Source organism: Schistocerca nitens, chromosome 2 (genome assembly GCF_023898315.1).
Source record: "Schistocerca nitens isolate TAMUIC-IGC-003100 chromosome 2, iqSchNite1.1, whole genome shotgun sequence".
Taxonomy (NCBI): Eukaryota; Metazoa; Arthropoda; class Insecta; order Orthoptera; family Acrididae; genus Schistocerca; species Schistocerca nitens.
In genome coordinates this window covers 1041393639-1041420073 of record NC_064615.1, presented here as the reverse complement: position 1 = coordinate 1041420073, position 26435 = coordinate 1041393639, and the positions used below count along the sequence as shown (strand labels likewise).

At 42.8% G+C, this 26435-nt stretch overlaps 1 protein-coding gene across 1 annotated transcript in view; it reads right to left on the bottom strand.

Moving 5' to 3' along the window:
- Positions 1-26435, bottom strand: part of LOC126235523 (uncharacterized) — a 436836-nt gene that overhangs the window by 119603 nt on the left and 290798 nt on the right. The window contains exons 5-8 of the mRNA XM_049944241.1: positions 23367-23517; positions 14851-15020; positions 9399-9591; positions 800-999 (exon numbers count right to left, since the gene is read on the bottom strand). Of these exons, the coding sequence (XP_049800198.1) occupies positions 800-999; positions 9399-9591; positions 14851-15020; positions 23367-23517 (714 nt within the window). The remainder of the gene's footprint in view (positions 1-799; positions 1000-9398; positions 9592-14850; positions 15021-23366; positions 23518-26435) is intronic.

The window sequence follows — 26435 nt, the reverse complement described above, 5'->3', positions numbered from 1 at the left end:
TGCCATCTTTGGAATTCTGTTGGGGCTTTCATTGCACGTCGACCTCAGCCTCTGAATGCAGATATGAAGAATGCACTAATCGTAAACAACCTGCACTGATGCAAAGTTCGTACTAATCCGCAGCTCGTAGTCTAGCGGCTAGCGTTGCCGTCTCTGGATCACGAGATCCCCGATTCGATTCCAAGTCGGGTTGGGGATTTTCTTTGCCCAGGGAATGGGTGTTTGTGTTGTCCTCATGATTTAATCATCATCATCATTCGTGACAGTGGCTACAATGACTTGAATACAAATTGGACTCTGTAAAAATTGGGGCTTTGTACCGGCGCTGATGACCTCGCATTTGAGCGCTCCACAAACCAAACACTATCATCTCTAGGCCGTACTAAACACTCTCAGTCCAGCGCAGCACGTGCCTTACCTGCGTAGCTGATGATCAAACACAACGATCCCATTACTACTATTGTTCACATTATTTTGCCTATCCCTTGTGTGTTCTCATTTACGTATTTGCATAAGAATAAACATTTATCTTATTTTCAAGTTATTTCATTAATTTAAATGGTCTTAACGAGGTTATTATCTTTTGCGCTCATGTATATTATTCAAAGCTGGAAACGGACTACTATCATGTTGTCGAATGTGTTAGGGAATATGTAAGCTTATTGACTACTGAACGTTACTTATATGAATTAAAAGTTTTGCCCCGCTTTCCCCTTCTACTGAAACGCGCACACTGCAGGCAGATTAGAGGTGAGCAGGAGCAGAGCGGCTAGCACAGTGGCACAGTGGCGGCACCCACCGGGCGTGAGCGCGCCGTGCCCCGCGGCGGGCGGCCAGCAGTAGTGCTGGTCGGAGGAAAGGTCGCTGACGGAGCCCGCGTCGCCGCAGCCGTAGTTGCTGTCCAGCTCCAGCTGCAGCTGGCCGGCCCCGCCGCAGCCCACAGGCGTCGTCTCCGTCGACATCCACATGGGCGGCTCGCCCTCTCCCGTCCCGTGCAGCCTGCGCAACATCCGTTTCATTCGAGCAGTGCCGTGCTACAGCAGCATGCTTCGGTACACGGATAGCTTAATGAGCTACTAACGTTCACATCTTTCTCAATTGTCCCAAAAATACGAGGCCATTTTAATACGTACCTTTTTTATTACATAAACACAGCTGTGTTTTTAAACTTACTTATTACTTCATCAAAATATATATCTTAATCAACACATCAGCACAATTTCTGTACATATTACAGCATTTACCATCACAAACACCAATTTTTTTAACTTCATATTAAGCAGGCCGCATCTTTCCCAACCACTACTGAACGGTCATTTTAACGTCATAGTCATTAATCAGCTGACCTTCCATTCAGAAGGCTGTTGCACGCAGCGATTGTTATATTGACTTGTAAATAATAGATTTCGTCTATCAGTCGTCCTTTTTAAATTTTATTGGCAGATCCAGATTTCAGCTAGAAACTAGCCATTCTCAATGCGCTATCATTTTTGATCAATGCATGTTCATTGAACTGTGGATGAAGCCCGACCAACAGGCATTACATGCATTGATCAAAAATGATACTGTATTGAGAATGGCTAGTTTCTAGCTGAAATCTAGATCTGCCAATAAAATTTAATTTAAAAAAGACGACTGATAGCTGAAGTCTGTTATTTACAAGTCATAGTTATTTCCATGGCGCTCACCACTTGGGAACTTCTGAAACCTCAGCAAGTTTCTTCAAATATGTCAACAATACAATCTTAAAGCAACTCGGGACAGGAACCGTGCGACTGCTACGGTCGCAGGTTCGAATCCTGCCTCGGGCATGGATGTGTGTGATGTCCTTAGGTTAGTTAGGTTTAAGTAGTTCTAAGTTCTAGGGGACTGATGACCACAGCAGTTGAGTCCCGTAGTGCTCAGAGCCATTTGAACCAACTCGGGACATTGACTTTTATATATACTCGTCATCGCTGAGGACAGAAACTTGAAGTTTGGAAAAGGTGTGGATCTTATACTGTATACCTCAATTAAGAAGGGATTTTTAGAAATTCCAAACGTAAGCGAGTGATTAGTGGATAAAAGCCTTTTTTGAAAAATGTCGTTATCAGGGAAAATTCGAAGCTAGATCTACGAAAATAGGTATTTGCGTTCTCGGTCAGAAATAAAGAAATACGTGTTACAGCAATTTTGCAAATTTTGCACCGTGGGATTAAAACAGTGTGTGAGGGCTTTTTTTGAAAATATGTCATTATTCAAGAATTAGTAAAGTATTTAAAGCTACATCTATGAATACTGTTATTTGACTTATCGGTTACAAATTAAAATATTCTTTTTCAGTGGTTTTGGAAACTAGACCCCAAGGGAGTGAAATAGCAGATGAGATTGTTAAAAATATTTTCTAATCGAGGCATTTTTAAACCTAAATCTATGAAAATTTTAATTTAGCTTCTCATTTAGGAATAAGAAAATACGTGTTTCACTGTTTTTGGAGACACAACCTCTACTGGGGTGAAATGGGGGATGCAAGTTTTTATGGAAATATTTCATTGTGCAATTATTTTTGAAGCTTAATCTTTGAAAATTGGTGTTTGGCTTCTCGGTTGGAGGCGAAATAATACATGTTTCACTGTTTTTGGAAATTGAAGAAATAAAGGGGTGAATGTGGTAAGGCTGATTCACTGACTCATCAACGCCCAGCCCAAACCACTAATGATAGAAACTTGAAATTTGGAGAAGTGTGGATCTTATACTGTAGGCATGTATAAGAAGGGATTGTCCGAAATGCCGCTCCTAAGGCGGTAAAATAGGGCTTTTGGAAAGTATGTCGCTATTAAGGGAATTTAGAAGCTAGAACTACGAAACCTGGTCTCGTGTTTCTCAGTCAGAAAGTAAAAAAAATACGTCTTTCAGCACTTTTGGAAATTCAACCACCAAAGGGGTAAAATAGTGGATGAAAATTCTTTTGAAAATAAATAATTACTAAAATATTAAAGCATTTTCAAGGTTACAATCTATGACAAATGGTATTTGAGTTCTCGGTTAGAAATAAAAAAAAATTTTAAAAGAAAATATTTCGTTACATTAAAAAAATTAAAGCTAAAGTCATGACAATTGGTATTTGACTTCTTGGTTAGATATAAAGAAATAGTTGTTAGTAGTTAAAAGTTGCTAAGGAAATGTATCCACAAGAACGGAAAAGGCATGATTGACAAAACATTTGGTCTCCAGCTGTCAGAATCGCTTTTTGGTCAGAAGTAAGTTCGGTAAATGCCATGCATATATGGTTATAATTATTGTCAAAAGCGTAGAAGAAGTTGCAGTTTGTAAACAGCACACAAAATTCGATTAAATAAAAGCAAAACATTCTCCGCAGGCCATACTGTCTATGTTTTAACAGTTGCTGATTCTTTGGGGATGAATACGTGAACACAGGTTCTGCAGATTTATTGCCAATGAAAGGATATATAATGAGATGTCCAAGATACCAATCATTCCCCATTATGCGCTTTTGGACTGAGGCTCGTCCAATGGTTTAAGGTAGTCTGAGACACATCTCGATTGTAGCTTTCTGTTTTGCACCAAGATGAACGTACACATTATTTGATTGGACTATGAAGATCAGAGAGTGTCTCAGATCGACGGAGGATAAACGGAACTCAGTCGGCGTGTCGGTAGTATAACACATACCATGCACACGTAAAAAATTGTATGTTGCAATGACTGGACGATCTATCAGTACCAGAATGTTCTAACATAAGCTGCATTAGAAGTTGAGACATCTGGAGAAATAAGCCGTGGCAAAGCATGAATGGAGTCGCAGCAACAACTGGGTAAAATTACCCGTCAAGCATGTTCTGGGTATGGAGAAGAATTAGTTATGAGAAGACATAAAAATTCACAAGTAAGACATTAGCATCAATAGTGGAAAAGGGAAGAAGCCTTGATTTCCCCTCTGTAGCGTAGGACTGTCGCAGGTGAAAAGTGGAGAACTACAATGTTAATGACGAGGGAAGTATATACGACCTCAGGTCTGGGGCTGGACTGCAGTCCACCATCTGCAGTGGAGGATGAAATTTTGACCACTGAAGCCACTCTGCCTGTGGAAATCGGTAAAAGAGAGCCAGTCGAAATTTACGATACGCCAGGTCGAAAAATAGGAATCCTCTGTGAACTGTAGACCAAGAGATGAAATTAGTACGGAAGAAATTTTTGTGTCTCTTAGACTGTTTTAGTTGACAGTTTATATCATATAGCGACTATTTCATGAGCAAAAAATATCATTAAGGAGTAAATTACTGGAAAATGAAAATTTCACGCAAGAGGATGTTGCAAGATAAACGTTTACTCGCTTTAAACAATATTCTTACTGCTTGAAAGAAGATTAAATTAAGATGATGTAATCCATTAATCTGAAGAGTATCATGGGAGCTCGCTCTGGTGATGTTAGCGTAGACACAGACATCGTGTGTCTTGACAGAAGCTCAAAAACTTCAGGTCTCTCTAAAATCATGTTTTTGTCAAAATTCAAATTGCTGTCAGCTTAATTTACACGATGAACTATGGTGCGGCAGCACTCCTTTCCTTCAAGCGTCATCATAGAGACAGTTTACCACTAACATCTATTTCATTGAACCATTTGAAACGTTAATAACTTTTAAAATATTACAGATCTTCATAAAGAAGGACTAAAAAGGCTAAAATACTTAGATCAATATCGTGTGTGATAACTTTCCACTGCCAATGAATGAGTAACATCTACTGTTGAGAAAACATTGATGGATCAATGGGTATGTGGTCAACACATCGGCAGGAGCATGATATGAATTATTTGGGAAGACTGCAAAGAAGCCTGGACATGAATTTTACAGAGATCGCACCAGTGAAATTTGGATGGATTGGCAACAGATACTAAATCCGGAAAGTTCTTACAGATTGATAGTCGGTCCTACTATATTTCTCTCCTGAAAGTATGCATCATATTATATACGCTATGAGATACATACAGACATACGGGGTGATTCATTCATAACTATCTCTTAGGTTTTAAGGGGCGACTGTGCAAAAGTTGTCAGACTTACAGAAATATGACACACGTCATTGGAGAGAAAGAGTAACTTTCTAAGTTTCAGTACATAATGTGCGCAGTGACGTAGTTGCAGAGCATACCGTTAGGGTGCACGCTTGTCGGAACATCTAGACAAATCGTCTGCTTTCTATTCACATATCGAATTAGTGTGCACCTGCACATTGGCAACCCTATAAACACCTTTCCAAAATGGGTAGCCGCGTTGCGCATTTCCCGGCAGAAGGAACTACGACTTCAATAAAGCGTTGCCGTGTTACAAATGGTGTTCATAATGAGTACCTGTTATATGAGTTGCAAACCTGCAGGGATGCTGTATCCATTGATATGTATAACTTTCTGTATGTCTTATATAACGTGTCCGAGTAAAGCATATAACAGTATAAAACGTAGTAACTTGAAAAATAATTGAGATATTTATTGATGGTACGCTAACTCAAAATGTTTGTACACAAAAAATACACATGGATATGCGCACAATTAGTGGCGCGAGAGACATCTGATTTGTATCCCACTCCTCTCCAAGCGTTTTGCAGGCGTAATATTTGCGATAGCTGCACGAATGCGATAGTGCAGATGTGGTAGTTCATGAACTGGTGTCTGCTACACTTGACTCTTGATAAAACCCTAAACAAAAAAGAGTTGCGTAATGCCTGGGCTTCTAGTTAGCCAAGCAATCTATGGACTCCCTCTTCCCATCCACGGATCTGTGAAAACATGATCCAAGACATCCCTCACAATGCTCGCAAAGTGGTATGGTGCGCCATCTTGTTGGACCATCACGTCAATAGGAAGTTGTGCCACAGCACCTCCAACTTGTCTGTGTACGTTGTTGTCTCCAACGTGTCTACGTACGTTGTTGCGTTTACCGGAGTTTCCAGGAAGAAGAATGCGCCTGTAACCCTGAGTCATGTTCGCGCTCTATCAGTACGAGTAACTATACATGAATGCCTCGTTTACATCCATGCCAGAGCTGTCTCCACGAATGCCTTCCTACACGGCCTGTCCTGAGGCTTCATTTTGCGACGAAGCTGGATTACGTACGCCCGTAGCTACATTCTTTTATTGACGACATAGTGAATTATCGAACAAGGTAACCGTAACTGCCTACTCGCTTGTCGGATTGACTTACGAGGGCTCTCCTGGACGACAGTACAGATTAATTCAACAGCACCCTCTGGAACTTTGTGCTTGGCATGGTGGCCTGGTTTCACAAAGGAACTTGTCTCATTTCTTGACTGTTACGTAGGTGGAAGCACTATCATTTGGTCGCAGTCCATACTCACTCCAAACCCGCTGTTGGACCAGTGTAACAGACTTCAGTTCCGCGAGAGAAAGCTCACAGAACACCTTCTGCTGTGGAATCCACATCGCTACTGAGGTGCGTTTACATGAACGAAGCAGTTCCGCGCATTTACACGTGGTACCTGCTGCCGCCAGCAAACACAGAAGAAAACCACAATAAATGTCTCAGTTACAATGAAATGAATACCCCTAGCTGCATACAGGCGTTGATATAAGTCAACGGGGGCAGAATTTGTGCCCCGACCGGGACTCGAACCCAGGATCACCTGTTTACATGGCAGACGCTCTATCCATCATTTATTTGATCTCATTTTATTCGTTTTCGTTCGTTATATCTGCTAGGGGTGGACGTCGCAAGACACCCGTTTCATTTCGTCGTTGATCCATTAATTCAGTTTTTTTTTATTACATAGGGCAGCTAACCCTCTGACCGAACACGCTGAGTTACCGTGCCGGCGATCCATCTGAGCCAACGAGGACACACAAGATGGTGCGACTGCAGGAACGTATCTCTGGCACGCCTCCCGTGAGACCCACATTGCCAACTTATTGTCCGGCACTACATTCATAGCGCCCCTGCCCATTATACTCATTACTCGCGGCGTTTTGCCGATTCCCGTAAGAGTTCGGGCACTGTTTGTGCATCCGCATGGAAGAAGATGGTCAAATGGCCGGTGAGCCTTAACTATAAAAATGGTTCAAATGGCTCTGAGCACTATGGGACTTAACTTCTGAGGTTATCAGTCCCTAGAACTTAGAACCACCTAAACCTAACTAACCTAAGGACATCACACACAGCCATGTCCGAGGCAGGAGTCAATTATGTCTCAAATTCTTAGATTTTATATTAAGATGTGTTTAACTCGGCCACCATGTAATTTGTGCCCAGTAAGTCGTCTTCTGACATGGGTGGAGGCACTTATGAATAACACTGTACAGGATGAATCAAAATGGAGCCTTACAACTTTAGAATGATATAGAAATTTATTGAGATGACTTGCAGAGTAGTTAGGTATGTCATAATGTAGCAAATAAACACAATTGTTGTTCACGTAGTACATTAGTAACCCATCCTGCCACTAGGAGCGCCAGCATTGTGTATATTTAAAACGGCTGCTTCCACTGGTGCGAAGCGTGTCCGCTGTGTGTTTTGGTTTTACGAAGCGAACTCTGCAACGCAGATCGCTAAAGAGTACAGAGGTGGGATGGTTTGCTACCAGCAAAACGGTGCACCACCTCATTTCTTCACGGGATTTCAAGTTTTCCTCGATAATCGCTTCTCAGGCTGGTGAATTGGCCGTAAAGAGCCAGTCGCATTGCCACCTCGCTCCCGACTTGACACCACTGCAATTCCTTCTCTGGGCCAGAGGTTGAAAAACTACTACAGTTGTAAGGTTGTTTTATTTAGAACACGACTGGTTTTGGGCTCGTCTATGTCCGTCTTCAGGTGTCGTAACTTGGTACTGTGACCCCGAGCACCCGGTGGACGAGTACAAGACGCGTTGTGCTATCAGCAAGCGCAGTGAAGACGATGTGTATGTTCCTCCCCTAAGAAACAATTTAACCTACGTGAAAAACTGACTTTACACTGATGTTGCTAAAGTTACGCCCGATTTGGTGCAAGGAATGTAGGAAGCAACTGTTTATCAGTGGCAGATTTTTCGCATCACAAATAGTACTCACATCGAAACAAAATGACACTTGACACTTTTACGTGAAGCTTGGGGTCCTTTTACTACAGAACGACAAATCTACCGATTCTGTAAATTATCTCAATAAATTTCTGTATAATTCAAAAGTCGTAATGCCCTTTCCAACTCACCCTGTAGATTTAGGTATATCCACTATTACGTCCGTCGCCACTCTTCTGCTGTACGTTCTGCCATCGGGTTCCCCTATATGGCAGGCAGCACCGCATAACAGCTACGCGATGAGGGAAACAAACCAACAGCCAAACAGGCAAAGACATCAGGTAAACACACCGAAGATTCCAGTCGATTAATAGGAACCTTCCCTTGCAGAGGTCGCCACGACGTACGCGGCCACGGATTCCTACGCCGAGTTTCTATTGGCTTCAGGTCTCTATATAGGCCCGGTCGGTCGAAGGCAGACCAGCTCCTCCCCCTCCCCCTGAGCGTCTTCCCCCTCCTATTCCCCTCCATCTCTTGTGCCTCCTTTCAGTGTCTCTGCACTCCCTCCTGCCCTGTCTTTCCCTCTTCATCTCCCGCCCCTTGTGTCTCCTGCCTCTTCGTGTACCCACTGATGCCCCTTCTCTCTTCATCCCGCCGCTTCCCCTGCTGCCCCTTGTTCTCCCCTTCTTTTCCATCCTCTGTGCCCTTTCCCTCGGCAGGTCTGGCCTGGCAGTTTTATTCTTCGTCGTGTGTGCTCCAAGTGGGTTTTAAGTGTGTTGTTCCGGAGTGTTTTTACTACTGTGGCCGACTTTTAACGTGTGCATGTCCATTCAGTGTCTTCTCTGAGTTTTGAAGAATCGCCAACTGTGTCTTTTAACTTTCTGGTGACTTTTCTTAACTGTCCTCCATGAACGTCTCCGTGTTAGTCTATATTTTTTACCTCCATTTTCCCCCGTTATTCTGTTTTAAGTTCCCGTTTATTGCCTTGTGCATGTAACATTTTATTCTTATTTTAAGTTGTCCTGTCACTCGGCTGAAGAGCGGCGGATTGTGCCGCTACCCATATGGGGCAGGGGAATGAAATCACAATAAAGAAAAAAAAAAAAAGAAAAAAAGGCAGACCAGTCTTCGTCCACTGCTAATGGCAACCGCTACAGCAGATTCTCCGAGAAGATATCACCGAAGCCGCTGTACTGCACCGTCGATCGAAGTACCAGCCGACCGAGAGGAACCACATCTCCGGCTAGATCCACGGACGTCTACATCTATTGTACAGCCAGCTATTGTATTGTAGAAGAAGTTATGTTCAATAAACTGTTGGAGAATACAACACCTGCCTGTTACACTAAGAGCTCACCCTGGACGTAATGAGTAACTACTGTGCGCTGTGGTACCTGCAGTGGCAGACGAGATTCTCGGTGCTGGGCTGGCGGGAGAGAGCGCAGGCGTCGTGCTGGCAGAGGCCGCAGCAGGCGGCGCTGCCGTTGGGCGGCGCGAAGGCGCCCTCTGCCGCCAGCAGGCGCTGCTGCAGAGCCTCGGCGCTGATGACGTCGGTGGGCTGGCGGTGGCGGCGCGGACTGCTCGCCGCTGCGACACAACCAGACAGAGAGTCGCGCTTAGCGTGCCCGCCGCAGCGGCAGCCGCAGACGGCCCGGCGTCAGTCGCTGCCGTCCGTGCCCACGTAACAGCTGAACCGCGACCGCTCCTTGGGTGCTACGGGACAAGCGGCGCTGCCTAAGACACCGACGGCGGCTCTCTCCGTGTAACCACCCGTCTGCAGGGCTCTAGTGGTATACACCGACGAGACAGAGCTAAAGGACCACTGCCTACCGCCTGGTGGCCTTGCGTGCACGTCACGCGATAGATGTACAAGTGGATCAGAGGCGAAAGGGAGATCATTCTAGCGACAACACGGGTCGGATAAGGTGAATATGTGTATTGAGCAAGCAATAAAGGAAATAAAAGAAAAATTTGGAGTAGTAATTAAAATTCATGGAGAAGAAATAAAAACTTGGAGTTTTACCGACGACATTATAGTTCTGTCAGAGGCAGCGAAGGACCTCGAGGAGCAGTTGAATGGAATGGTCAGTGTGTTAACAGGAGGATATAAGAAGAACATCAACAAGAGGAAAACGAGGATGATGGAATGTGTCGAAATAAATCAGGTGATGCTGAGGGAATTAGATTAGGAAATGAGACACTTCAAGTTGGGTTGGTTGGGTTGTTTGGGGGAAGAGACCAAACAGCGAGGCCATCGGTCTCGTCGGATTAGGGAAGGATGGGGAAGGAAGTCGGCCGTGCCCTTTCAAAGGAACCGTCCCGGCATTTTGCCTGGAGCGATTTAGGGAAATCACGGAAAACCTAAATGAGGATGGCCGGACACGGGATTGAACCGTCGTCCTCCCGAATACGAGTCCAGTGTGCTAACCACTGTGCCACCTCGCTCGGTACACTTCAAGTAGTAGATGAGTTGCGCTATTTGGGGAGCAAAATAACTGACTATGGTCGAAGTAGAGAGATTATAAAATGGCAAGGAAAGCGATTCTGAAGAAGAGAAATTTGTTAACATCGAGTATAGGTTTAACTGCCAGGAAGTCTTTTCTGAAAGTACCTGTATGGAGTGTAGCAATGTATGGAAGTGAAACATGGACAATAAACAGTTTAGACAAGAAGAGAATACAAGTGTGGTGCTACAGAGGAATGCTGAAGATTAGACGGGTTTATCACGAAACTAATGGGGACGTAGTGAATAGATCTGTGGAGAAGAGCAATTTCTGGCACAACTTGTCTAGAAGAAGGGATCGGCTGGCAGGACACATTCTGAGGATTCAAGGAATGAAAAATTTATCATTGGAGGGAAGAGTGGAAGGTAAAAATCGTAGAGGGAGATCAAGAGGTTAATACACTAGACAGATTCTGGATAATGTACGAGGGCTTTTCAAAAAGAAAGGAACGATAGGTCGCGAAATGGAAACCACAGTGAAAATCAAAACTGTATTTTTTTTCAACAGTTAGGTAGAATTTCCAGCTACTTATCTCCATAGTAGTCGATCCGACTTACACGTTTGTCGTAGTATTGTACCAACTTTCCAATACCCTCGTTATAGAAGGCAGCCGCCAGTGCTCTCCGCCAATTCTCTACGTTGGCCTACAGCTCATTGTCCGTGGCAAAATATTGTCTTCATAGCCAGCGGTTCATGTAAGCAGAGATGAAACTCAGAGGGAGACAATTACGGGCTGTATTGTGGGTAATCAAACACATCCAATTGAAAACGATGCAGGATCATCTTCACCGCCCCTTCAGAATGCGGCTGAGAATTGGCTTGAAGAAGAAATCGCACGACAGTTACGTAATGTTGGCTGCATAGCTTCTGACGAAATTTCTCACCAGGCCCTCGTATTTGGTGGGAGATACTATTGTTCTAGGTATATTTATGTACTCTCTGCGTCCTCAGAACTAAAAAGAACGACGTAACACGATCGAGGGCATACTAGAGACTCTGCCCAACACTCCTGTGCAAAACTTCATCGGCTTTTCACTGTGGATCCCATTTCGCGAATAACCCTCCTAGATTGCAGTAGTTAGTCAGAGATGAAGAATCTTGCACAGGACAGAGTAGCATCGAGAGCTCTATCAGACCAGTCTCTGGACTGAAGACCACAAAAACAACAAGGCGAAATACCCTAACAAATTCGACGTTGAAAAATCACAGATTGTTTTGACTGTGCGTCAGTGGAACGAAAACCTCATGAACGGCGAAGCTAACTGACAATCGTCTGCAACATAGGCTGAAGGAATTTGTAGCCTTGAATATGCAACATACCAGGTGGATATAATTAAATTTTACTTATTTAACACGGAAACTAATTACCGTACGAGCACAAAATGTGGTAGAAATAATGTCACTGACATGGGGAAGAGAAATAATGCAGAATCAGTTCACTTTTAATATTTTGTCTCGTTACTTCATACCATTACATACCATTGCCATTAACTCAACAAAAGGAGCTCAAATGGCTCCCATCAATGTCCAGAAGAATCTGAAAGCGCAGGATTGCATTGTGTACATCAGAACTAAGCGTCTCCGTAGGTATGCTGGCTACCTCTCTTGATATGCTGCGCTTCAGATCAGCACATGTGTGAATGTTCCCCTGTCAAACCCTATCCTTCAGGTAGCCCCACAACCAGAAATCACAGGGAATGTGACCTAGTGATCGTGTCTGCCAACCATTTGGAAACGATCAGCTGATAATTCGATCGTTTCTAAAAGTGTTTCGTAGAAGCGGGTGAACTCCACGAGCGATGTGCAGTGGGGCGCCATCGTGCATGGAAGCCATAGAGTTCAATGCGTCTCTCTCCTGTAGGGCGGGTATGACATGCTGGCGAAGCATATGGCAGTAACGCTTGCCAGATACACTGAACGTCATTGGTCCTCGAGCGACAACCTGTTCAAAAAAGTTGACAAATGTAGCCGTCAAGCCACACCATACTGTGACACGCGCACCATCCAGTGGAACTTCATGCACAGTGACTGGAGGTGACGATTCCCACACTCGGCAATTCTGTGCGTTCGCCTCACCCGTCAGAGAAAGGTGAGCTTCGTCTGTTCATAGGATGGTGCAGAGATAACCCTCGTCAACTTCAATCCTTACGAGAAAGTGGAGAGCGAAGTCAACACGTCGTTGTGCGTCCTATGGTGCAAGCTGCTGTACGATACGGATCTTGTACTGATACCATTTGAGAATGGTTCGAAGTACCTTCCTTACAGTGGACCACGGGATGTTCAACTGTCGTGACAAAGCACGCGCATTGCCTGACGATCGGGAATTGCACGCAGCGTTGTCTGCCATACCAACAGCGATGTCATCAACCATCTGTGGTGCAACCGGTGGGCGGACCATTTCCAGAGCGACGCTAAGTTCCCCAGTTGATTCTGACTTCTTCATCATACTCCGCACAGCAGGTGGAGAAAGAAGATCCTTCCGTAATCCTTTCAGCCGGCGATATTATCGAAGTACAGCTGCAGCTTTACTATTGTTTTGATAATAGAACTTACCAATAATGCCCTGCTCCTTTTGTCCTTGTTCATGTTGACACGTCAACAAGTACGCTGCGACTGGTCAGGGGTGTGAGACTATCAATCACGATGACTGATCACGGCACCAGGTGGCCAAAGCTGGAACTGGACGGTGACGCTGTGACGCATCGAAATAACGCACCCAATACTCTGGACTTTAATGCTACCAAGTTTTGTACTCGTACGGCAATTAGTTTTCGTGTTATAACGTGTTGAACATGGAATGTTGAATTATAGCCATCCGTGGTGGAACACATAACGTGAAGGTCGAGGCATACTCGCTCTGTAAAGCAGGATAGGCCAGATCTGACGACAGGGTACAATGTTGGTGCTGGCGCAAGTGTTTCGGAGCACACCGCTCAATGTACATTGTTGATCATGGCGCTCTGCAGTAGACGACTCCTACATGTTCCACTAGTAACTCAACGACATCGTCAATTATCATTTCTGTGGGAATGGATTTATTGAGGTTTGATTGTGGACTCGTGGAAACTTGTTTCCTGTTGGAATGAATAACTTGGGCTCCCACGATACTTGTGGTACGCTCTGTTTTTCTTCTTATCGCAGAAGTTCTTCAGATCATCTGCATCGAAACTTTTTTCTGTACAGTGATTTGAAGAGGGCGATTTATTTCGCTGGAACTAGTAATCATTGTGTATGTTTATGCGACCTGGTTGAATAAACTGCTGTAATAAGAAGAAAAACAGTGTTTAGATTCTGAGATCGTGTCTAATACAGCTGAAAATGTTAGGTAATCATCGTACATGTGGTAGTAACTGAAGCTGCCATGACAGCTGCTGAGTACGTGAATATTGTTGTTTTCCACTTGCATCCATTCCGGCTTCATGTCTTCTCCGACGGCGATGGCATCTTCTAGCTGGATAATTGTCCTCATCACAAGTAGTTTAAGGAAAATGATAGTGAACTCAAACTGATGGGTCGGCAAACCATTTATCTTGACCTGAAATGGATGGACTACATCTGGGACGCTATCGGCTACCAAACAACCCCTACCAGTAATTTACCTGAACTGCATGACTTGTAGGCACAACCATCTAGAGCCACATACCTCCAAAAACCTATGAAGGACTTCTCTAACCCATGCCACGCAGCATCGATATTCGACTGTCTCCCGACCATGGACCAAAACGCTATTAAGTAGGTCGTCATAATATTTTGGTTCATCAGTGTAAGTTCACTGGACAAAACATTAGACAGTTCCTTACAAGAGAACACTCACCGTTTTGGAGCGTTCTACATGATGTAGAGCCGATATGTGTAGTTCAATCGGTAATGTAAGTCACAGCAGTGAAGTGGTATGTATATTCTAAGCGGTGGTAGGAAATTGGGGCAGTAAAACGAATCGACGTGTACACGTGGGAGAACTACAGGGAGGAGCTATTGTCAAGGTTCAAGGTGATTAAAACTGTATTCTGGAACAGGACTCAAACCTGGGACCTCTGCTTTTCGCTGGTGAGAGCTCTATCGACTGAGGTATCCATGCACGACACACGACGTGCCCTTACATCTGTACCTCTGCCAATAGCTCAGTTATATTCATTTCTAATTTTCAGGAACCTATTCTGGGATTCTAGAGGACGAGTCGTTTTGTGGAAAGGGGAAATGAAGAAAGTTTAATAATGAGCCAGGCGAGAGGAATTGGTGAAACGAAATCAGAAAGTCGTGTCTAAGTAAAACAACTACAAAGAAACTGACGTATCTGTGTACGTCCTTCTGGCTTCCTCCAGAAGTACTTGGCGCTACTCACCGGAGACGTTCCGCGGCCTCCTCCTGGTGGCCACCTTTCCCTGGGCCGCCATCTGGAAGGTCCTGGTGATCTCGTCGCCCTGGTCCGTGACGCACACGTGCACTCCCTCGCCTTTCCCGCAGCGGGAGCCACCCTCAAACACGAACCTGCCCTCCACCACGCCATAGCGCCTGGAACAGTCGTGCAGATTGCTGACTCTCTCTGTCCTGTTACTGACCGGAGGATGAAATTTCGTACCCTGATGACATCATACATACAGGCATAGACACACACAAAAAACACACTCACATGAAATATGCGTACATACATACACACACATACTCAATTTTACCTTTTGTCTGGGACACCGGATATCATTGTCCCCGAAATAAATTAAAATTCACATAATTTGCTGTCAAATGTACAGTTTGGTTTTAGAAATGGTTTAACAACTGATAATGCTATATTCTCTTTTTTCTGTGAGGTCTTGGACAGATTAAATAAAAGGTTGCGAACGCTAGGTGTTTTCTTTGATTTAACGAAGGCTTTTGACTGTGTTGACCACAAAATATTACTGCAGAAGTTGAACCATTATGGAGTAAGGGGAGTAGCTTACAATTGGTTCGCCTCTTACTTTAAGAACAGAAAGCAGAAGGTTATTCTCCGCAATATTGAGAGTGGTAGTGATGTTCAGTCCCAGTAGGGCACTGATAAGTGGGGCGTTCCCCAAGGGTCGGTGCTGGGGCCACTGCTGTTTCTTATTTATATAAATGATATGACATGTAGTATTACAGGTGATTCAAAAGTATTTCTGTTTGCTGATGACACCAGCTTGGTAGTGAAGGACCTTGTTTGTAATATTGAAACAGTATCAAATAATGTAGTTCATGAAATAAGTTCATGGCCTGTGGAAAATAATTTGATGCTAAATCACAGTTAGACTCAGTTTTTACAGTTTCTAACTCACAATTCAACAAGAACCGATATTTTGATCAGACAGAATGGGCATATTATAAACGAGACGGAAAAGTTCTAGTTCCTAGGCGTTCGGATAGATAGTAAGCTGTTGTGGAAAGCCTATGTTCAGGACCTTGTTTAGAAACTAAATGCTGCTTTATTTACCATTAGAGCAGTATATGAAATAAGTAACAGTTCAACACGAAAAGTAGTCTACTTCGCATATTTTCATACGCTTATGTCATATGGTATTATTTTTTGGGGTAATTATTCCGATTATTCAAAAGGGTATTTTTGGCTCAAAAACGGGCTGTTCGAGCTATGTGTGGTGTAAGTTCGAGAACCTCTTGTCGACCCCTATTCAATAGTCTTGGAATTATGACATTGCCCTCACGGTATATATTTTCTTTAATGTCGTTTGTTGTTAGTAATATTAGCTTTTTCCCAAGGGTTAGCAGCTTTCACTCAGTTAATTCTGTGCAGAAATCAAATCTGCATGTGGAATGCACTTCCTTGACTCTTGTGCAGAAAGAAGTGCAGTATTCTGCTGCATCCATTTTCAATAAGCTACCACAAGAACTCAAAAATCTTAGCTGTAGCCGAAACACTTTTAGGTCTAAACTGAAGAGTTTCTTCATGGCTTACTCCTTCTATTCTGTCGAGGAGCTCCTGGAAGAGCTGAAAAATTAAGCACAGTGTTACATTGTTGATTTTCTTTATTTAAACTTACGAATTGTCGCCTGAATATGTTTCTTATGTTTCATTTTATCTATTTCTACTATCGTGTTATAATTTCATGTATTGACTCGTTCCATGACCAATGGAGACTTCTCCTTAATTTGGACCCACGGAACAATAAACAAATAAATAAAAAACAAAAATACTTCGTATCCCCCTTCCAAGAGTACCTTCAGTACCGGGCGGGAGGGTTTGCGTGCTCCAGTGAAGTTGAGGGCTATGCCTGCGGTAGCGTAGCTACTTGCAGGTAACCCAAGCTGGACAGGCCTCAACGGAGAAGCCACACGAAATGTCTCCCACCTCACCTAGGATAGGGGGTCTCTATAGGCGTGGTGAAGCCAACACTCCTAGAGGAGTAAACCCTGACATTAAACCCTGGTCCTCCAAGTTGGGGGTTGGGTCAATGGGCCAGCACCCCATTTTCCACAAAAAACTTCTACAAGCTCGAGAATCTAAAGCGGAGCCTCGGAATTGGCGGAGGATAACAGGAATACAACAAGATGTTGTTATTAATTAATCTTTGTATTGATTAATCCTTCCTATCTCTCAAATTTCAACCCAGAATTTTAGGGAGATTTCCTTATCTTAACAGGGGTTGTTGGAACGGGAAATCCTGTCCCAAATATTCCCTATTGGTAACTGGTTTCCTAGTTTGATGTTGGTCAAACTTGATGGCCGGTATGACTGTATCTCCTCCACTTTTGCTGCACATTTAAAGGTCTCCATGTAGAAAGTATTTAGTATCAGTGACACTTTGTAGGTATCGCGTATGGTTTATATCTCATCAAAAGTATCAGAACACCCCTGTGTAACGGAAAATTGCCCAATACATGTTACGACAGGTGAACCCACCATATAAAACGAGACGTAGAACAGTGTGTTTTCAGTGAACAAGCAGCAGAAGCAGAATGAATGGCTCTGGAGAAATGACGTTGACAAGTCATTGGATGTCACCAGACTATCAAATCCACTAGGGTCATTTCTGTCCTTACAAAGCTCTCCGAGACTACTGTTGCCGAAGCGTGTGTGAAACGAAAAAACGACCGAGAAACTCAGCTAAACCAGGACCAGGTACTGACGGAGAGGGTCGTAAAAAAATCACATGAAATCAGCTGAAGAAATCACTCGTGAATTCCTAACCAGTCCAGCTAAAACAATGACTATGAGTCGAGACTTAATGGTCGAGCAGTTCCTCAGCTCCTCATAAGCCACATAGTTCTACAGTCACTGCTAAGCGACGCTTATGGTGGTCTATAGAGCAACGCCAGTGGACAGTGAATGATTAGAAACGAGTGACTTAGAGTGATAAATCACACTACCCCTGGGGCAGTTCGCGATGGAAGGGTTTGGGTATGGCGAATACCTGAAGACAGTTGCTCGCCGTCGTGTGCACGGCCAACATTGAAGTACGAGGGAAGTAGTGTTACGATGTGGGGGTGTTTCTCGCCTTGGCTAGTGATCCTCTTATTGCGCTAAATCCGGAAGGATAAGAACACATACGTAAGTGTGTGGTGTCTGTGCTTTTGGACATCGTCGCTGCTGATTCCGCATAAATCGCCGATGCAACTGATATCATCAGTTCCTTTCCTACTCCCCCGCACCCCACCCCCTCCACCTTCAGTTTCAAAGATATTAATACATTTTACAGCATCATCTACTGCGTACCGTAGAGTAAGGTCTCGTTATCAGTATGAGAATACATCCTACCATAACGCAGTGACCTTGAATCATGGTTTTTGGACAGTCACATTCCTGAAATTCACTACCTGACCGAAACCTCCGAGTCCAAATTTTGGAAATTTCTGGTAAGATTTTATGGGACCAAAATGCTGAGGTCATCGGTCCCTAAATTTACACATTACTTAGTCTAACTTAAACTAACTTACGCTAAGGAGAACTCACACACCCGTGCCTGAGATAGAACTCGAACCTCTGACGAGAGGAGCCGCGCGAGCCGTGACAAGGCGCCTGAGACAAAGCGGCGACCACGCACGGCAACTGAGTCCAATAGAACGCCTTTTGGATGAGTTACTACGCCGACATTCGGGGCCCAGCGTCCAGCACCACTACCCACTCTGATTTCGGCTCTCAGTGGGAGTAGGCTGTCATTCTTCCATGGACATTCAGATACCTCATTGAATGTACTCTTAGCAGACTGCAAGCCGTCATAAAGACGGAGGATGGACACACCCCATATTAATGTCCACTGTGTGGATTATTTTGATCGGATATTAAAGGTAAGGTAATGGAAATGATGGTGGAGACAGAAATGTAAAGCAAACTAAGGGAACAATGCGTGGGGGCCATAGAATCAATGATAAATTTTTGAGGTTTTGTTTTGTAATGCAGCTATGAGGGTAACCATTTAACGTATTTTACTTTTCTCGACTGGGAAATTGTTCAACTTCATCATCTTATTTATTCTATCGTATCATTCCTAACACTCCATTAGGAAGGTGACAGACAAACTTCTAATAACAACTGTGGGGATCACCTCCTTATTTGAGTACATCTTCTCTATATGTCAACCATAGTGTTTAGCATAAGCTGTTTTTAACAGCATTTTATATAACGAAATAGCCACGTTAAGCTTTGTGTGGTCGCAACGTGTAGGTCACTTACCATAGCACGTGGAAATACATGTTATTATACATCTCTGAAGTGCACCCGTAGTTCCATACTAGCACAATGGCAATGGACGCCATAACTTTATTATTGGCTCTCTTTATGAAGTATAAATTTTCCTGTTAACATTTAACCAAATTTAACATTTTCTCTAATGTTTGACCAATTTCCGTATTGTGCCATTTTTAATATCTTTGTGTTTTGGTTTTGTTTTATTTGGAACGAAATTTGTAAGCGTCTCCCACCCTTTCCTTATTTTAATTTGTACGGAGAATAATTTGGTTTTTCTTGTTTTAAATGTGGATAATTTTTCTGTCGCCCTACATGGGCAGTAAGGCGTGGCGTCTGTGGCCAAAGGATGTGTAACAAACACAAAAAAGAAAAACAATTATATAGAAGGTTAGACTATTAATCAAGATATCTACGAGTGGTTTTAAAATTTGTAAAAATGAATTTATGGAACATTTTATACCGAAGAAAATTGATTTTCTCAGTTTTTAAGTTGAAACAACAATATGAAAAAGTAAAACGAAAACGGTAATAATACATTTACAACACTTAAAACAAGATGTGAAACGCTGAGAGCTTAAAAATGGAGGACTACACTGTGGCTGAAAGCTGAAGGATCTTCCGTGGGGTAGTCTGTTGTTGGAGCGGAAAAGTTACTTGTTTATTTGGGTTGGACAATGTGGGTGTAAGGGTGGAGGGTCGATGGGTAGTGTCGATGGAGAAAGAGTGGATGTTGGTGAGACAGGAAGGGAGGAAAAGTTGCGAGTGTTGGTAGGACCAAAATGTGATGGGGAAAAAGTGGTATGGAAAGATGGAGAGGAAAAGGAGGAGGAAAACTAAATTCGACTCTACTGGATTCCCGCATGCACAGCGGCCTCTAAGTATCCATATTTAAAGAAGAATAGCAGTCAGTTGCAAAAATCCATAGTTTATTGTAGATATAGATTTCGACTATAACATCGTCCTCATCGGTCCTTTACTAGTAGAGTCATAAACCTACCAGCATGTCAGAGCATAAATTTGTGACAAAATTCCACTAGTCTTTGTATGGCAGAAACAAGACAACTTTATATTATGACAAGTTGGTACCTGTATGACTCTTCTGGTGATGAGCAGATGATGACTTCAGTATAGTGGAAATATAGATTTTCAACACCTTGCGTATTTTAGCGACTGACTGACGTCCTTCTATAAATCTGAGGAAGAGGGAAAGCTGAGGAAGGAAAGAAAGATGGAGCCTTCAAGAGATGGGGTGGGTAGGCTGGAATTATAGTTGGTAGGATGGGTGAATCTGGAGATGGATTTCATGGTCTGGGAGAGAGAACAGGTTTAAATTTCTCTGGGAGAAGATGTGATTGTGTAGGTACAGGACTATTACGATGTGTCGGTAGAGAATCGGCAACATACTCAGATTGAAAATTGCAGAGGAACCAATACGATGACTGGAGTCGAGTTTGTGGGTGGTGTAGGTTCTACGGTGTTCAGTGAGAGGGAGGAGAAACGGAAAGTTGTCTCATATTGGTTGTTCCTTATATTAATTCAGTTTCAAACATTTTTACGAGAGCTATATGCAAAGCTATAAAAGATTCCCTAAGGTTGTGCTATACAGGGATTCAGCTGCCCCGATCGATGTTGTTTTATGCAGCCCCGCATGACCGAACAATATTGTTGGCCATTTCGCTCTGGAAGTGTGAAGAATACTGTCAAAATGCAACAGAATAGCTGGTAAAGTATATGAAGATATCTTAGAGTTATTGTAAAAATTTTGTTTATGAAACTATTTTAGCGTATTGACATGGGGAGTCATATATTAATCTTTTCGTTGGGTTATACACCAGGAAGTTGTTACTTTCGTGATTCTCATGTTTATATCTCCTGTTAATTTCGTTGTTTTAAATGGTGAAACACACTTCATAATGCAACATTTCAGAACTATTTACGAAAGATTAAGTACTATAAACGGAATAAACTTACAGAAACATCCAAAACCTGTATGACTACGCCGCTAATTACTCAAGGAAAAATTTGACAGACTCGGATCATTACGATAGTAAGTAACATTTTGGTCCAAAAATTCAGTGTAACGCACGGCCAACCGGCACTTTTATGTGTTGCAGTATGATTTCTCTTACCAACAGACGCCAGACGCTCTGAGAGGGAATTTATATAGATTATGTGGCTGTCGTTAGTCTGGAAACAATTTGTAACACAAACATAGGGCCGGTTGCACAAAACGACGTCGGTAGGGGCAGCTGAATCGTCCTGTATAATGTTTTACTGAATTATGGCAACAGAAAAGTAAAAATAGAGATCTGTATCGAATGCATATTGTGCTTGAGCCTCTTACACTTGTATTACAGTACAGTGTGGTAATGACGTGATACAAGTGCCAGTTAGTGACGGGTGTATACTTCATCCTTCACTAGTAGGTTTGAAATGGCAGTTCACACTTATGCCTGGTGTATTCAAGTGCTACTATTCGTAGTAAAATATACTGATTCTTCCCTTATGTTTATGTATAAGTCTTCTCTATTTACACGCCGTATTTTTCCTTATGACAGATCCGATGAAGGCAATCTTCCGACAGCCGTAATCTGTCTGAAGAACCAATGATCCTTAAATCAGTATATCTTGGTCGGTGATCTCTATAAAGACTTCCTGTCTTCCGTCAAGTGCTGTCGTTAAACCCCTCTTCAAGAAAGATAATAAGAGAGTCCTCAATAACTACCGACCTGTTTAACTGCTGACATCATTCTCCAATATTTTTCGGAAGGTGACGTATTCTGGAATAGTATCTCACCTTAGCAACAATAGTATCCTTAACAAATCACAGTTTGAGTTTCATAAGGTTTTTCTACTAAGAATGCCACTTGCACGTTAACTCGCCATATTTTACAAGCATTAAGTAATAAAACAGCGTCGGCTGGTATTTTCTGCGACCTCTCTAAGGCATTTGGCTGTGTGAATCACAATATTATCCTAGGCAAATAAACGTTTTATGGGACTGATGGTACAGCCTAACAATGGATAATGTCATATCTAAACAAAAGAATGAAGAAAACTATACTTACTGTTCAAGCAGTATACTGCAGGGACATATTCTTGACTGAGGAGAAATCACGTATGGTGTTCCCTGAAGTTCAATCTTAGGTTCACTATTGTTCCTGATACATGCAAACGATGTTCCACTTAATATACAACAACCAGAATTAGTACTTTCTACAGATTTCATTAGTATTGTAATCGATGGAAGCATACATACAGAAACAGAAGAAGTGGCAAACAAAATTCTTTAAAGAATCATTAATTTTCTGCAAATGGTCTCATCTTCAATTTTGAAATAGCACAACGTATTCAGTTCTGCACATCAAGAGGCACTACACCAACAATAAATCTAACACATAGTGAGGAAATAACCAACAGGTTGAAAACTTTAAAATTCTTAGAGATGGATATTGATAAGAATTTAAATTGGAAAAATATTGGAAAAATTTTGGAAAAAAATTGATAAGGATTTAAATTTGAAAAACACATTTTGGAGCTCCTAAAAGAATTTAGTTCAGTCACATTTGCGCTTCGAATCATTCCAAATCAAGAGGAGCGAGACAAATAAGTAAGTTGTATTTTGCATATTTCCATTCAATAACATCACATAGAATAATATTCTTGGGTACCTCATGTTTAAGAAAGGAAGTCTTCATTGCGCAAAAACATACTCTAAGAATAATATGTGGTGCTCATCTATGGCCGTCTTGTGGACATCTGTTTCAGGTGTTGGGCATTCTGACTACTGCTTAACAGTTTATTTATTTCCTCATGAAACCTGTTGTCTTTAGCACAAAAAGTGGTGCACAATGATGCAACAAAACTTTTGTATCACTTCTCTGTCTGAGAGACAGCAAAATAAAATTTGAAAAGAAACTGAGAAAGTTTCTCCTTGTCAACTCCTTCCATTCAGTAGAAGAATTTCTATTACTATAATACGTAAAAGGTTGTGGACAGGAATTTCTAACTCACATACATCCTGTTTTTTTATTTTTGTAATTAAATGAAAAATGATCCATGGAGCATGTAACCAGCTAAAACTAAACTAAAACTTAATCCTAAATTACCTAAATTATCCTTTCAGAGCATTTCTGTGGAATGAATACTCTGTGTCTGACTGTGGAATAGCCCCAGAGAGCTACTGAATAATATGCGAGCCTCACCTGAGCTGGCTGATGTCCCAGAAGCCGAGTAGCCTGGGAGGTACGCCAGAAGTGAGGCAGAAGCGCTGCTCCTGGACGTGAAGGCGCGCTGGTCCAGCGGCGATCTTGGCGCGTGGAGGCGCCGACGACATTTGGATGAGGAACTGCACGTCTGTGGGACAGTGGGCTCTTTACACTAGCGCAGATCATGTGCCGATATACATGGCTACAAGAGGACATGGAAGTCTACCCAAAGCGAGATGTACTGCCAACTTATTCTCATCTGATAACCCCTAGGGTATGGAATAGACGGTGTCTTGAAAAGACAATATAAAATGAAAATCAACAAAAATGAAAAGAGGGCAATGAACGCAGTCGAATTAAATTTGGGATCTTGAGATGATCAGGTGAAATTAGATTAGGTAAAGAGACACGAATAGTGTCCGATGAGTTTGGGTGGCAAAATAACTGATGACAGACGAAGTGGGATGGATCTAAAACGCAGATTGGCGATAGCAAGAAAATCAGTTCTGATGCAGAGACATCTGCTTACAATGAATATAAATTTAAGTTCCATAAGGACAGAAGCTGAAGTAATGAATTAAAATTTGTGCCAGTGTCAGGATTTGAACCTGTGTCTCCAGCTTACTTGGTATATGCGTTAACCACTGCACCACCATGGCAGTGGGGGCACCGCTTCTGTGCTGAGTTCTCTAGTCCCGTACGCTCCATAACACAAACTTCAATTCACACCCTCAGCCCAATTTCTCCTTCTTCGATCGCCAATGTTACCGAGGGTCTCCAATATTGGAAAAGTTCCCCAGATTTGCTCGTAATGGGGAAATCCTGTTTGTACATGAGGCGCAGGTGGTCTATTGAGCTGGAAAAACTTATTGATAATTGAAGAAGCGGAAAATGGACTGAAGGTGTGAAGTTTACGTTAGGGAGGACAATGGGCTAGGTAGTCCACGCAGCTGTGACAACCACAATGCCTAATAAGCAGAAAACATGGGTTCAAGTCCTGGCCTTGGCATAAACTTTAATTCATTACTTCACCTTCTGTACTTATCGAAGACAAAGTTAAGACTCGTATGTTACTAGGAGAATAAATGCCATTAATTTAAATGTTGGAATTCGTTTCTGAACTTATCTGTCGGCGGAGTAGCCTTGTATGGAAGTGAAACGTGGGCGATAGGGTGGTATGAAGAGAAAAGAAGCTTTTGAAATGTGATGCTACAGAAGAACGCTTCTTATTAGATGAGTAGATCGAATAACTAATGAAAGAAATTTAAGCACAAGTTAACTATAAGAACGGATCGGTTGATAGGACTCATTCTGAGGCACAAACGTAAAGACAACTATTAACAGTGGTAAGTTTGGTGGGTAAAGGCTGTAGAGTGACACAGATGAATGCAGTAAACAGGTTCAAATGAATGTAGGTTTCAGTAATTATTGAGGGATGAAGAGGCTTGCACGAGATAGATCAGTGTGCAAAGCTGCATCAAACCAGCCTTTGGACTGAAAATCACAACTAACAACCACATTAAAATAAGAATAGGACTATTCTGTTGACTATCGAGGATGCCGAAACGGGATGACATGTCGCTGAATCACCAGAGTCTTTCGCTTTATGAATGTTATTAGCATTCATGCTGCTACTTTGTGGGAGCAGTAATAGTTCCTGGTGATAATATCAGTAACTGTAGGTCACAGCCCTGCATAACAGTGTTTTGAATAATATTTCTAGTGAAATACTTCTCAGAGAACATTTTTCATGCACATGGGGAAAATAAGCTGCTTCATTATCGTCGAAATTCTGGGTGAAATTCTTCAGCTGCCTTTCATTTTGCATAGAGCTACTAGTTCGGGTTATGAACCATAATACTCGTATCATTTATATCTGCTAAGCTTGAAAATGGCCTACGGCAGAAGCTAGTACCACTGCGCAATATAAATGACAGCTAAATATTTTCACCATGAATTTCAACAAAAATTTTCGGTAATTCGTTATATCAAAACGCGTACAGGAGTGATTAGGTCTTCTATTTATTTCAATTGCAATACAAACTTTCTCTTGATCTAACATTGTTTATTTACACTGAAGAGCCAAAGAAACTGGTACACTAGCCCCAGATCGTATAGGAACCCCGAGAACACGCAGAAATGCCGCAGCATGACGTGGCATGGAGTCGACTAATGTCTGAAGTAGTGCTGGAGGGAACTGACACCATGAATCCTGAAGGGCTGGCCATAAATCCGTATCAGTGCGAGGGGATGGTGATGTCTTCGGAATAGCACGTTGCAAGGCATCCCGGATATGCTGAATAATTTTCATGTCTGGGGAGTTTGGTAGCCAGAGGAAGTGTTTAAACTCAGAAGAGTATTTCTGGAGCCACTCTCTAGGAATTATGGACGTGCGGGTGGTGTCGCGTTCTGCTGCTGGAATTGTCCAAGTCCGTCGGAATGCACAATGGACGTGAATCGATGCTGGTGATTAGACAGGATGCTTTCGTGCGTGTCACCTGTCAGAGTTGTATCTAGATGTACCATGGATCCCGTATTACTCCAACTGCTCACGCCCCACACCATTACAGGGCCTCCACCAGCCTGAACTGCCTCCGCTGATATGCAGGTCCATGGAATCATGAGGCTGTCTCCAAACGCGTACACATCCATCCGCTCGATACAATTTGAAACTAGACTCGTCCGACCAGGAAACATGTTTCCAGTCAACAACAGACCAATGTCGGTGTTGATGGGCCCAGGAGAGACGTAAAGCTTTGTGCTGTGAAGTCATTATACATACACGAGTGGGGCTTCGGCTCCGAAAGCCTATGCCGATGATGATTCGTTTAATGGTTCGCACGCTGGCACTTGTTGAAGGCCCAGCACTGAAATCTGCAGCAATTTGCGGAAGGGTGGCACTTCTGTCACGTTGCATGATTGTCTTCAGTCGTCGTTGGTTCCGTTCTTGCAGGATCTTTTTCTGGACGCAGCGATGTCGGAGACTTAATGTTTTACCGGATTCCTGACATTCACGTTACACTCGTGAAACGGTGGAACGGAAAAATCCCCACTTCATCGCTACCT